The 15,688-nt window shown below is 33.4% G+C and overlaps 1 protein-coding gene across 2 annotated transcripts in view; it reads right to left on the minus strand.

Annotated features, from left to right (window-relative positions):
- Positions 1-15,688, minus strand: part of PCDH15 (protocadherin related 15) — a 761,207-nt gene that overhangs the window by 49,254 nt on the left and 696,265 nt on the right. For both annotated transcript variants that reach the window (XM_057505880.1, XM_057505879.1), the window contains one exon: positions 9,652-9,867. In XM_057505880.1, coding sequence (XP_057361863.1) covers positions 9,652-9,867 — 216 coding nt within the window. The remainder of the gene's footprint in view (positions 1-9,651; positions 9,868-15,688) is intronic.

Genomic DNA, 15,688 nt, shown 5'->3' on the forward strand with positions numbered 1-15,688 from the left:
TTGAAATTGAATTATTAAAAAGTTTAAAACGACTCAGGATAATAGAAACACAGCCTTTAGATTTTATGTCTCAAGAGACCATTTATTCATTATGACTAAGAATCTGAGCTATGACTACTTCAAAGAATTCATTCTATATCATCATATACAGTCTATGTCTACTTCAGCCAACTTTATATTTGTGTTAATAGAGATCTATACATACAAACTTACACATGGGGCTAAAATGAGCTAACAGAACAGCTGTTTATGCATCCATCCTATTCATTTAACATTTACTGAATTCCTATGTTCTTATTTAGAAAAACAGAGCAAAAATAATAGCATTGGTTCTGTGCTTACAATGTACCATTTACTTTTTCTTCTTAATACTCTACAGGTTTTCACTCATTTAATTCTAACTACCAACTATATCAGTAGTTATTAATTTCATTCCAATTTTTAATAAGGAAACAGAGAGACTTTTAATATCTTGCACCCAATTAGTGCACGCTGCCTGGGTCTAGAACATGTGCTGTTAACTCTTACCCAGTATAGATATGAAAAAAGGAAAGTCAAATTATATATTGTCCTTTATATACTTTACACACTGTTAAGACTGTGTTAATTCAGTGCACCAGAACCATGAATTGAATACTCTGGATTAGGTATATTTATCACCATATATCTGAATATAATTTGTACTAAGGAGTGGCATCATGTTGCCATGTATTTCTGATATAGGCTCCAAATTCTCTACATATAGTTGCCCATAGATTTCCTATCCAGAATCTCAGACAAATACCTCATGACCAGGCAAGTAACTTAAATGAGTGAAGTAGGCAAAAGTATGAAATGATAGGGAAAAGTGGAATGTGACAAATCAGAGAGTATATGACTCATCTGAAGAGGTCAGCTACTACTCATCTCTAATGAATGTTGCCATGTGGGAAAACGGCTCCAGATTTGCTGGATCTTTCCATTATTCAAGAGAAGAAATCCCAAACGGTACATGAAATATTTCAACTACTTAGAAATCTTTCAAACCATTGTGTGAGCCTGTTAATTCATGTCTGCAGATTATATTAAGCCAGGGGTCTGACTACCACCTAGGAGCAAATAGTTAACACCGGCAGTTCCCATCCTATATCTCTAATTCATAGGCAGCTGGGACCATATGAATAAGTTTCCCTTGAACATATAGATAAATCTTGATTTGGGCTTTACAAAAAAGATCTAACTTCATTACAAAAAGGATTACAGTTTTTGTGTAACTTTGTCTTAATGGTCCTGAGACAAAGTTATATAAAAGCATTTTATTTTATATACATACACATATTTAGCTATTACTAGTAAAAATACATGATAATGATCTTCAGAATGTGTATATGAGATTTGTAAAACTATGTATTCTCCTCTTTCTTTTCTTCTCTTTTTTCCTTCTTTCTTTTCCTTCCTCCCTTCCTTCCTTCCTTCCTCTTTCCCCTCTTCCTCTCTCCTTTCCACCTTCCCTTTCATGTTTCTATTTTCCCTTCCTTTCCAATTTTTATTTCCTTTTTTTCAACACTGGACCATGGAAAGTTAAAAAAAAAAATCTGGCCAAAAGCAAACAGCCTGGAATAAATAGTACCACGGAGTATTATTTCAACAAGAAGTATTATCATTAGACTTCATCTAATGACCGCTAAAACTCCCAGTGGTGCTGGAATCATGGCCTCAGGGCAAAGAACCCATTCCAGGGGATTGGGGTGAAGCAATTCCTAATTCTATTATCTGTTTGGGAGGCTCAGAGTGATGACATGAATTGCAGACAGGGTGAGCAGCAGAGAACATCAACAGGAGACTAGTGAAGGGGCGAGGAGTAGAGGTAAGTCCTCATTGCTTCTTCCTTCAATACAAGATCTCCATGCTTGCCTATTCTGTTGGGTTTTTCTCTTCTCACAGCTCTCTGTCATCTGGTCCTGGTAAACATGAGTTTCTCACCTCTTCAGGTCTGCAGGCTCTAATGGGCCTCTGCTATCATGCTCCCCAAGGTCCCGCACTATCTCTCACTTCCCTACATCCATCCGGCACACACCTTCATAAATAAACTCTCCATTAAACACTCCTTGAATTACCCAATCTGCATTTGCATGAATTCCCTGCAAAGCTCTTACTGATACAGATCCCAAAATAAAAGCAGGTACCAGGAATATATACCAGAAAGAAAACGCACTTGCCCAGTCTTACATTAGATGTAAACAAAGATGAAAGTGGGCAAAAAACTACCTAGTATGGTATAGATTCAGCAGCCACAGAGGAAAACCAAACAAAAGCCTTCCTACCCTACAGTCAAACAGGATTTCATTACAGAAATCCCCCACCCCTACAACTGGGGAACTAGGTTATATATGCGTAGAATTTTCAAAATTTGCTTGGATTAGTGATTGCCATGTATCTACCATTCTTGCCCTCTTCAAATGGAAATTTCTATTGGATATCCTGTTTCTTCTCCAGCGTCTATAATTGGTGACTGTATTTGTCACATCACTGGACCACCAAGAGTTCCCTCTGAACCCAATGAAGAGGACAGCATGTCACAGCACAGCTGAGATCCAGGACTTTGAGTTTGGTGAGATTTTCTTCTCTATGTGGGGAAAATAATGAAATGGGTAATTGGTAATCAGAAGTACAGTCTGCAGCAAGGACAGGCTGGCAGTTCACCTAATGTTTCCATCCTGCTACTGGGAACACAGCAATAATAGATTTCTCACTCTCTTTTGTAGTTTGGTGGAAACACAGGAGTTCTGACCAGTGTGAAGTTAGTAGAAAGGAAGGAAGGAATATTCTTACATCTTTCCCATGTGTGAATATTCCCTTTCTTTCCCAATCTCTTTCTGAATAAACAAACCACAGCAAAGGGCAAAGAACAAGATGGAAAGAGTTTGAGTCCTGAAATCCCTACTTGCAGGAGCCTGCCAAGAACACCATCCCCTCACATACGTGCTCACTGCTGTGTCAGATGAGAGAAAAACACCATTTGTTAGGTAAAGTCGCTGTAATTTTGGAGTTTTTTGTTACATAGTCGGCCTACTACGACAAACACCCAGGGATCTATTTCACATGGCTGCTAGGTTCTTTTCTACTGTAGGGCAATGAAAAACTAGCATGTTAATTATATATGGATGCAGGGAAATGATAGAAGTTCCTTTCGCATAAATATGAAGCTCATTTGTAAGTAAACTTTTAGAATGCAATCACTTCATCTGCTAGGGACTCTATTTAGAAGCAAAATTTGGCCTTGAAAACACAAATAACTCTACCATTTACCTTTTAAGGACAGTCCATACTTTTTCTTTATTCAGAAGGATAAAGTACATATTCAAAGGGAATTTTTTATTTGTTTATGAGCTTTGGAGTTCAATTCTGACTGACCCAAAAAAGTGAATTAAGATTTAAGGTCCTCTGGAATATACACATACTAAGCTTACAATTTATCAAGAAATATTTTGTGATCTGTATTACATTTTGAAAACATACTTTTATATTCACAAGATAAAAAAATAATGTATGTATATTCTGATAAAATAACAAAAGTCAGACTGCATCTAACTCCAAAAGTAGTGTCTCAGACTTACCCTACAGTTATTTTAAAAATTTTAAATCTCCTTAAAGTGCTAATACACGATTTACTCAGAACATGCACATTTTTTACTATGTGAATGAAGAGAATACGCTATCATAGCTTGAATTTTGATCTTTAAAAGAACTCCTACATCCCTGAATCTTTAGTTTCTTCTGTCATCTCTTAGAAAGATATTTAGCTATTTAAGATTACTAGATTATATTTATGCTACTTCTCTGGTGTAGCCTCTATGTAAAAATTTCCAGAAGTACACATCAGTTTATTATACCAAACATTAAAAATTCTGTACATAAAATTACTTTTTAACTCTTTATGCATTGATTATTAATGAAAGCTTTTGAAAAATATTTCTATTATTGTTGGGATCAATCTTTGTAAGGATTAAGATTAGCAGGTATGGTCAAAAAGAAAAAGAAGTAGCATTTGTGAAGTACAAATTCCAAAACAGAAGTTGTCAATTTACATAATTATTTCCAAGTTCTTTTAATTTTTCTTCATAAATCTCTTATCTTTTTTTCATTTGTTTCCATATAGTTTAGACAAGGTCCTATAATAGATATATAATGTGATCCACAAATACATGCCAGATATGTGTTCTTTGGTATCCACAATGAAAAGATAAAAGATAGTGAAATTAATTCAATAGTACATTTAACTCAATATATTTCATATATTATCATTTCAACAAGTAATCAATAACAACTTGTAAAGGAAATATTTTACATTTTTTTCATACCAAGTCGTTGAAATCCAGTGTGTATTTTACACTTGTAGTCCATCTCATTACAACCTAGCCACATTTCAAGTTCTCAGTTGCCACATACAACAAATAGCTAACATATTGGGCAGCAAACTCTAGAGATCCTTGCCATCAGAGGATGCAATCTCACTTTCCTTGAAAAGGAAGAGATATTTTAATAGCTTTTTAAAAGATAATTTTGTATGTACTCTTCTTTGATACACCAAAACCCACGTGATAGTTTCTTCAAGGTTGTTAGTTTATGTGAAATGTAAAACCATATTTAGTTACATTAAAAGACATTAATCTTTCTTGCATTTTGAGTGAATCTTTTACCCATGAATGGTTTTTTAACATGTTGCATTGGTCATTTGGAAAACACTGGTTCACTAAATAATGTGGATTTAAAAATGTTGACACGTGTCATTTCACAATATAAAGAAAAAAAATCACATTCTTTAATATGACCACTGATCTCATCAGAAGTCATTAAGCAATGGGAAGCTGTCAAGTTCACAGTGGTGAATACAAGCTTTCCAATATTCTAATCTGTGCTTGACAGTGTGAATGTTATCATTAGCATCAAATACTGTCAGTTGTTTTCCTGGCATTGACAGCCTCACTTCATTTGTTTTTGTGTAAATCTACATCAAATATTCAAGTCTGAATAACCATATTTTTTCCCCAAGTTATTATTTCAAATAAAAAGCTATTCCTTGGAAAAATCAGCTAATTGAACCTACATACTAGTTTTTCTTGAGACACCTGTGACACTTCTAAGAACAGCAAAAGTGCTTCATGTGTACTTCTTGCTTCATTACAAAAAATATTGGTCAAGAGTGGAGATTTGCTAAAATTAATTTTTTATTGCTTAAGTAAGGGCATTCTTGGCTGAAATAGGCTTTTTTTTTTTGTTTATGCATGGCTATGAAAGATACAATGGCAACAGCAGTGCAAATGTTACATAGTAAAAAGGCAAACAATATCTCGGTATTCTAACGAAGAGAGTTTTGACTTATGGAGACCTGATATGATCAGGGAAGACCCTTAAGGTTGCATGGGCCACACTTTAAGAACAATGTAGGGGAGGGGCCATTCATTAATTGAATGAACAGACATTGAGTACTCACTATACAATTCTAGGTGCTTGTGATAACATCAGGGAATAAAATAAATTAATTAAAAACAGAAAAACTGATGGAATTTCTGTGGGGAAAAATGAACAAGAATATCATAAGCTCATTGAAAAAACAAAACAATAATGAAGTATGAAGTGATGGCATTTGGTTGCAATATTAAATAGGGATGGCTAGGGTAGACTTCATTGTAAAATACATCCTTGTAAATATATGGAAGAGATGAGGGAACAATTCCTGAGCATATTTAGGGAAAAAGCATTCTAGGCAGAGACTGAAGGCTCTAAGGTGAGGGCATGTCTGGTTGTTTGAGGAACAGCCTACTGGCTAACATTATTGAGTTTGAATGAGTTAGAGAGAAAAAGAGTAGAAAATGAGGCCATTGGAGGCCAGATTACCCAGTACCTCATAATCCTCTGTAATGATATAAGAAGTTCTCTGAAACAATTGGGGTGATATCAGGAGGTTTTGAGCAGAGAAATAACAAGATCTGAATTACATTTTATGGGATTACTTTGGCTGCTCTTTTAAAACCAGACTTTAGTAGGGCAGGAGTGAAAGCATGGGGGTAAGTTAATGAGTTTGTGCAATGATACAGGTAAAATATGATGATGGTTTCAACCATGTTGCAACAGTAGTTAAAAATGTGCAGATAACACACATGTATATATGTGCGTATGTGTGTATATATATAGCATACATTATAATGTACATATATATATATACACACAACAGTACTTAATGAATAGATAACATATATATAGCACATATTATAACAAACATATATATATGTGTATATATATATATATTTATATACACAGAAGTATTTAAATGAGAGGTTGAATGTGTGGCTTGGAAAAGAAAGAAATCAAGATACTTTTAGCCTAGGATCTCTAAGATGATTTCATCATCAAGTGAAATTGGGAAGATTGGGGAGACTATAGATGGCAAAGACATGATGATGAAGAGGAGTTCAGTTTAGGAAACATTAAATAAATGTCTTTATTAGATATGCAAGTGTAATTGTTGCATGCACACATAGATATATATTTGCTGTTCAGGAATGAGCTGTGGGGTGAAGATATAAATTTGACATTTTAGTGAATAGATGATATTTGAAAGTTATGGGACTGAATTAAATTACAGAGTCAGTGAGGGCAGACAGAAAAGAGAATTAATAGCTGAGCCCTGAGACACATCAATACTAAAAGTTTAAGAGAAGAAAATGAACCAGCAAAGGAGAGTGAGAAGGAAAGAGCAGTGAGATTAGAGATAAACAAGAGAGAATGGTGACCTGAAATCTTAGTAATGGCAATAATCAGTTAAATATTGCTGATTGTTCAAATAAGAAGACAACAAATTACCAGTGCACTTAGTAACATGGAAGTCATTGATGATGTTGACATAAGCAGTTTTGGATAAGTGTTGGGAGTGGACCTATGATTAGAGAACGTTTAAGAAATATTAGATAGTGAGAAATTAGAGTCCATTTTAATGATGAATTTTTCTGGAAAGAGGAACATAGAAATGGATTAGTAACTGAAGATGTAGGTCAAGAGGGTTTTTAAATTATTTTTTGAAGACAGAAAGGAAAAAGAAAAGCTGGGTTATGGAAATAATCAAATAAGGGGGGGAGATTAATACTGATAGTATATAAAAGAAATGGGAGGGCTGCTGGAACAATGTCCTCAAGCTGGTGAATGGGAATTGTATCTGTTGCACGGATCAAAGTAATGGCTCCAGATAAACGTATAGTGAAGTCATCTAAATGAACAAGAACAAGGCAAAGCATATTGGTATAAATTCTGGTGGGTAGATGGATTTACTGGTCGGAGTTGTAGAAGTATTCTTCAAAATACTTTAATTTTATCTGTCAGTGAAATAAGATGTCAATTAATTAGGCAACAGTGAGGATGAGGAGATGGAGGATTGTAAAAGTGGAGCTGTCTAGGTGAGGAGAAGTGTGAGGATAGGACAGGAAGCACAGTTGGGGGCTGTCATTATTGACTTGAAGTAAGGCTAATCACACTGGGTATTGGTCTCAAGAAAGGAGAAAGTTGGAATTAGGGTTGTGGTTTTGTCAAGTATGCTATAGGGAGGGAGGACAAACAAGATGAATTTGTATGTGGTTGAGTGTTTATGATAGTTGCTGATGCACTAGAGAGTGTGTAAGCAGGAAAGAGAAAACAGGATTTGTAGGGACAGAATGAAAATAGAGTAAGCTAAATGAATTGAAGGTCCTGGGGGAGATAAAAGAGTGCTGGGGACAGCTGGATGCTTTCAGTATTATGTTCAAAGAGTGGGAGGATTGAAATGCAAGACTTAGAGGGGTGGTAGTAATAGATACGGCAAAAATAACACTGACCTTAAATGGTTGCAACAGGGTGAAGGGTAAAACCATTGAAGTAAATGCATTCAAGGAACTTGGATTTCAGCATATTGGAAGAATCACATATGCATGTAATGACATTGCCAACACTTAGGACAGGGGAGTTACTGGAGATAGAAAGAGGTGAAAATACAGGTGGGATTTGGAGGAAGGGAAGAAAGATCTAGAAGCAGCAATGTTGTGCCTCGAAGAACCTTCTCTGCCAGTGGATAATATGAAGACAGTGGCAAACAAAATCAGAGAAGAATGCAAACAAAGCCACTGCTTGAGAAGGCAGCAGTGGAAATAATATCTTCAGGGGATAATCATATTTGCACTAAGCAAGAAGGTTTTATCTAAATTAAAAATCTATCCTCATTCATGTTTACTAAAAATTTTTTTCAGTGATTTCCTATTACCCTGAGGAAAAAGTTTCAATATTATTAATATGGCTGAAAGCTTTTACATGAACCACCTACTTCCAACTCTAGTCCTGCCTCTCATTCATTTTTGCTTCATTCTTCCAGGTGGTGTAAATATCTGTGTCATTCAGGCCTGTCATCATGTCACTTCCTTCTTGGTTCTGTCACTTGTTGGTCCCTTTGTATAAAAGTCTTATTTCTCTTCATATGTCCCTATTCTTGACTGAAAGGATTTTAGATCTTATCATAAATATCATTTTGCTAGAAAGGTTTCCTTATGTATATACTATGATTTATACATATATCCCATTATGATTACTTCAAATTGAATGTTTCTCAATATATTTTGGATAATTTTAAAGGTATGCTTTTTAATTTCTACACAATAGTTTATAGAGTTCAAGTAAGAAACACTTAAACTTTACATTGCTTATATATATTACACATATAATCGAGTTACATCTTGTGTTTTTATATTATTTTAATTACACTGAGTGTAGTGCCATTATTGTTTAGCCTTAAAGCACCACAATGTGCATATCTTAAATAACAGGAAGAGAAATGACCACATTATATTTCAGAAGGTTTATAGATCTTAATTTGATCAAAAGTCTATGTTAACCTTAATATATTCTATGATAAAGGTCTTTGGCTTAGATTGGGCTTTTTTTATTCTATTATATCTTTACTGTTATGATGGGAATGTTCTGGCCATCACACCCACCACAGTCACAGTGATTGGTCTTCACCACAATCTAAGAAAAACATTTGATCATTGATATCTACACATACAGAAGGTTAAACTAGTCCAGAGAACTAAATGAGAAGAATGGTGAAAATGAAGATCTAATATGATGTAAACAGCAAAAGAAAAATTATACTTGATTCTGTCTTTATATGACAAGTTTTTACAATAATAATTTTATTTATGTCTTATTAGATTCATTGGGGAAAAGCCCAAATAATCCACACTTTCAAGTTGCTAGAGATTCCACAGGATAGATACATTGTTGTTGAATATTTTGAATAAAAGCTGATATCAAACTATCCTTGGGAATAAGCTACCATTGACCTTGTGTACAACCCAAGTAGAAGTCTTAATAGAAAAGTGATATTATAGACTGAAGCCACATATAACTTAATCAAGGATTATCAATGAGGATTTTGCTAAAACAAGGAAATCACATCTACTGGAACATAAATTTATTCCAAAGCATATCCTTTTGTTTTCTTAATTACATAAGTCCTAACAGTGATTTGAACAATGATAAAAATTTCATACATTTTAATTTCTGCAGCATGATTCTGTAAAGCATTTTAAAATTTTGAATAAAAAATATATTTAAAATAATAAATAAATAATGTAAAATTTATCTACTTACAAGTACGTCTGCTTTGCCACTTAGTCCCTTCCCATAATCATCAGTTGCGATGACTTGAAACTTGAAGTAGGACCTCCTCATATTATGGAAGAGCATAGCAGTTTTGATAAGCCCTGTATATGTTTCCACCACAAATCCTTCTTTTCCCTCTTTAATTGGTGGTATTATGAGTCTGTATGCCATGGCACTATAATTGCCAGTATCTTCATCAGTAGCCTGGGAGGGAAAAAATACAGGTTAATAATAAGAGGGAAAATAATAACCTTTATTAAAGGGCTTATTTCTATTTGCAAGACTGATTTTTCTTGTGTGTAAACACAATAAAGCCCTCCTAAGAGTCTATTTTTTTGATTATTGTGTATGTAGATTTACAGACATTTGTGTCTACAGGTTAAATTGTTGTTATTAGACTGATAATAACTATGAACTATGAATAAAAGGGCAGAGACATTAACAGAGTCTAGTCAATGAATCAAGTGTTTTGATTGGCATGTCTGATAGGTTCAACTCTGGGCTGTTCGAACTAGTTTAAGGACAGGATTGATTTACCTAACTATTGTCTTTCGTAATAGACATAGTATTTGTTTGTGTTTTCTATCTGACCTATTTTCTAAAGGGGAAGAAATAAAATAATGCATTAAAATAACTCAAATGAAAATAAGATAAAGTTCAGAGCTTTTACTCCATTAATCTAAAAATATATGAACATATTGTAATTAGTTGTACCATATCATAGTTAGGGAGGGTTAGAATACTAATGCAGCTTCTGTTCTCATTATCCTGTGCCCTGATAAGCCAGATTTGTTCCTGTTTGTAGGTACTTATGATCTAAATGTTGGGTTTCTTAAAATTTAGAATTAAAAAATGTAAATATTTGCTTAGAATATGTTTTCTTTTAAAAAAAAATAAAGCAGTGAGCATGACATATTAGCCTATATCAGCTTCATGGCTGTTACTTAGAGACATTCTTCAGAATGCAAATTTGAGAATTATTTCATAGTGAAATATTTGGAAGAGAAACAATAAATAAGGTGAGTCAGTGAATTTATAGAAAGCTATATACACCTTATTCATGACACTAGGTAAGTTTTATATTTTAATAATAATAATTATTATTATCCTTATCTGGTTATTCTTACTTTTACCAAAGATATTATTATTAAATATCATGTATCAAGAATTTACGATTTGCCATTACAATGTGAAAAATTCTATAAAAAATAATCTTATGTAATAAAATTAAACACTTGGAGGAATATTATTTTAATTATGTAAATTAGTGCTGTTCAATAGAGCTTGTGATGATGGAAATGCTTAAAATGTGCTCTTTCCAATACGGTATACATGAGCCACACATGACTATTGAACTTTGAAGTGAGGCTGATGTGACTAAGGAACTAAAATTGAATTTTAATTAAATGTAAATAGCCAAAGGCTACATAATAAGTTGTAAAGTTGGGATATAAGTAATGATAATAATTGTGTATTAAGGTTTAACATGATCTTGACTCTCTAGCTTCAGATTCTGTATATGTACTTCACCATTTAAAACATCTCAGAGTAACTCTATCCACCTGTTAGATAAGGTAATTTAAAATAAAAACCCAGATATTTTACTTAAGGATAAAATATTTCTTGAATTTTCTAATAAGGTGAAGTTCTCAGCTTTAGAATAGGACAAGCTCATCTCTTTTAGATGGTCTGCATGTTTACATAATGGCAGAAATTAGTTTTGGTATTAGAAGAATAGTAATTAAATTTCAACATTAGGTCACATTATCACAGAAAGGAAAAAAAGAACAAAGAAAAAATAGTTATCAAAGTGTTTCTTCTTAAGCTTTGAACTTAAGATTTTTATTCATTTAATAAAGTATAGCATAAGAAATAAAAAGCACATTCCCAGCTAAAATTAAAATCAGAGTTTAACCAATGAATCAAAGACATTTCTTTTGTACTATGAGCAAATCTGGGACTAAAGCCAAATTAGTCAAAGGTTTGGTTGAATATTATCCTTTCACTTATGATTAACATAGGCATTTCTCCTGAAATAAACTTTTTACTGTTAATACAAACTTATTGAGGCCTACAAATATGCACAAAAATGTACAAATCATAAGTTCAATACAACTTTGCAAAATATACACATCCATTTGGCCAGTGTCTGCACCAAAAAAAATAATAAAATGTTACCAATATCCCATAATGTCCTTCATGCCCTTTCAGTCATACTCAGCTCCCCAGGCCACTATGTTGAATTCTAACACCATTGATTAGTTATACCTATTTTTAAACTTTGTATTATTGGGATCATAATATATGCTCTGTTTTCTGTCTAACTTTTACTCAGTTTTGTGCTGTGATATTCTAAACCTTTAAATTTTAAAATAAACCCTGTAACAATGGAATTACATTTATAAATGAGATTACAATGAAATCAACATGATTGCTTGGTACATAATGTTTCTTTGCCCAGTTCTTACTGACTAACTTCCAACTTCAACAAACAAGTAATTTCACTTTGTATTAGTCCTAAAATTTTTTAAATTAAGATAACTACAAAGTAATCATATTCTATTTTAACAGGTTAAGGTGCTTTTTTAATATATCTTTCCTGAAATAAACAATGATTTAATGAAAAAGATTGGGTATGGAATTGGTAGTCATAACTCATACATACCTATTTTCTGTTATGATTTTTCATAGTACATTTGGAGCAAATTGTCAAAAATAAGACACAGGGCTTTAAAAAGCATGTTTACTATATCTTATTTCTCAAAAATATAAAACTGTAGTCATAGTATGTGATCAGTAAGGACTCCATTAAATTTCTATTTCTTTGAATGGGCTTGATACTCTTCGGAATTGTAAAAATCTCATTTCAGAAAACATTCCTCAGGGATGGTGTCAAGGTCATTAGTATTCTTTCAAACTTCCCCCATCTCTGCCTACTGTATATAGTTGAATACTAGTAAGTTAAACAACGAATATCAATTTTGAGCCTATTGAATTTTCAATAGACACGTGGTTTAAGACTAAAACCTATATATAAGATGTGACCGATTAATATTGGGTATGTACATTAAAATGATATCCAATTAACAACCAAATCTTCTTTTTATCAAATAAATGACAAGAATATGACATGTTTAAATATATACCAAGTCACACCAAATATACTGATGACTAAACTAATAGAAGAATTTAAATTTGGTTCTAGGTGTGAAAAGTGAGCATTTCAAAGAGTGTATATGCATCTATTTGCTTCTTACTTTTAATAATTTTAAATTTACTTTTCTTGCTTCTATTTTGTTTTGTGTTTTAGATAGAGGTGGACTCAAAAATCAGGTCTGATTTTGAAAAAAATTAATCCCTCAGTTTCATGTTTCCTTATTCATTAAGTGAGAAGAACATTAATCAACAAACGTTATTTGAAGATATATATATATGTATACATATATACATATATAAACACACACATATATATATCTTAGTACAGTGTAACTATTATAATTATTTAAATTTTTATAATGCTCAAAAATTTTTGATACTTTTTATTACACAACATTTGCCAATGAATATGCAAATTTAAGCACAAAATCAACTTAAACTCTTTAACTTCAGACATATTATCATAAGATTGCAACTCCCTTAAAATAATGTATTAATCATTTTTTTCTTCCACAGCTTAGGATGCATGCACTTTGCTCTCAAAATCTTTTTTTCTTTTCCTGCTAACCTTATTGATTCCAGGTCACTTTTGAATCAACTTTGCAAAACCTCTTACTCAACTGATATGCATGCATCTATACATAGTACATACTCTGTCTTTCCTTGTTGCTGAACATAAATGATGCTGTAGGTATCTAGTCTATCTCTTCTAACTTCAACTTTCTGCTCCTCCATGAATTTCAGTGTTCATGTAGATGATATATTCAACAAAATCCTTCTTCAGGATCTTAGGCATGAATAATTCTCATCCATCTTTGAACCGCCTCACAGCATCAATTCAATTCCAGAACCACACTTTAGTCTTTTGGCTTATGGGGACATTCCTCCTAAGGACACACTGTAGCTCTGGAAGCATAACCTTTAATTTGCATATTTCTGAGCATAATCTCCCACCACTTTCTCATTCAGTTAAGACCTGTTCTTTGAGATCATTGAATTTTCAGTTCTATAAGCCCCCTCTCCACAAACACCCTCTCAGCTCTCATTACTTCAGGCTTATGTCCCTTCCTTTTCCATTACAGATGTCACAGTGGTCACATGGTTATCATTTTTTTGTCCTTCCACAACTCCTGGAACTTTCTCCTCTTAAATCAGTTTGACCAGCAGCCTACTTCAGGGTGAATAAAGAGTAATGGAAGAAAGTGAATTATCAGGCAGACTAGTGTTACTAGGAGTCCATGGTCTGTGAGTTCAACTGTGTCTATGGTTTATTTGTAAAACCTTTGCTGTGTAGGTGAATTTTCTATCTCCAAAAGTTCACACTTTTCTTCAAATAATGTATTTTTTCAGTCTCCTCCAGAAATGAGGAAGTGGAAATTCACATAAAAATTGAGACTATCAAGTGTGAAATCTCTAAACTTCTCATCATCAACTGAATAAGTACCTATATCTGCACCTTTATTGTCTTCCTCCAAATTTCAGAGGAACATTAACTCTTCTCTCCCATTGAAAGTACTCATGCTTTGATCTAAATTCCTCCCATATCTTCTGCATTTAACGTTTCATCAGCTCCATTTATCTCTGTTCTTTTAACCTTTACCTCTACAGACTGTAAGTCATCTATGTCTCATTGAAACAAAATGACACCTTTCATGTACTCTATACCCACTTCTGAAATCCCCTCTATTTCCATACCTTTTTATCACAGTTATGTTCCTATAGATTTTTCTATCATCACTGTTTCCAATTTCTTACTTTACAATCATTCCTTAACTGCAGCTAGAACTCTACCCCCATCATACCATTGAAGCTGTTAAAGTCAGTAACTGAGGCTGGGTCAGTCCCAGATCAGCAACCAGTCAGGTGCACTTTAAACCACAAAGTCCATTTACATTATTTGTATGTTATTGCTGCTGTCATAAGCGAACATTTATTGACACTTAAAATTTTCCAGGTACTAGTAAATACTTGGCATAGATATCTTACAACATTCTTTCTGTTGAGTAAGTTTTATTATCATTTTATAGGTGAATAAATGAAGGCAAAGGGAGATTAGTAACTTGCTTATAATCACAAAGATAGTTGATAGCATAGTTAGGTAGGTCTCTAAAACCTATACTACAACCACAGCATTCAATATGTCATACTTACTACCAGGACTAAAATCTGAGTGCAAATAATAGTAAGTGCTGAATAAAAGATCTTAAGAATTCTTCCTAGATAAATCAGGGACTTAGGAAGAAAATGGTACGTAAGCAGTTCAAAACTAAATGAAGACAAGAATACAAAGGTTTTAGTACTAATGGTTTCACTTAAGAGGATTTTTGACTGTTGGAGGTAAGCTTAAAATTAATTTATGAGGTATTGAGTGTCTCAAAGAATAGGAGGCAAGATCCAAGGCCCACTCATGGAAATGAGTCTAATGAGACTGCTTCCCTAGAATATTAAATTGTCACATTAAGAGTAAATGAGAAATTCTTCTCTCCATTCTAATATCACTGCCACCACCACCACCAAAACTTCAAAGAAAACTGTATGGCTTAAGCCCTGATGTTGAGTGCAGCAGGAATAAAAACTTCCTTGGAAACCAATCCACCCAACATTACTGGCTCATTACATGAGCCCTTACTGCCAATTTGCTCAACTCCAGGAGAAACCATAATATTCTGAATTTGTCAATCTTGTGGTCCTGAGCTGTAGCTGAATGAACCAAAAAACCACAATTAAGAATTTGAGAAAAGTGACCTTTGGCTAGTAATGGCCTTGTCTCTTCTCAGAAGCAACTACTTTTTCAAAATAGAGCTACTTCTAGCCTATGCCTCAAATAATTCTAACAAATAAGTTCCAAGAAAGAAAGCTAGAGTAAAAT

Source organism: Manis pentadactyla, chromosome 8 (genome assembly GCF_030020395.1).
Source record: "Manis pentadactyla isolate mManPen7 chromosome 8, mManPen7.hap1, whole genome shotgun sequence".
NCBI classification, from domain to species: Eukaryota; Metazoa; Chordata; class Mammalia; order Pholidota; family Manidae; genus Manis; species Manis pentadactyla.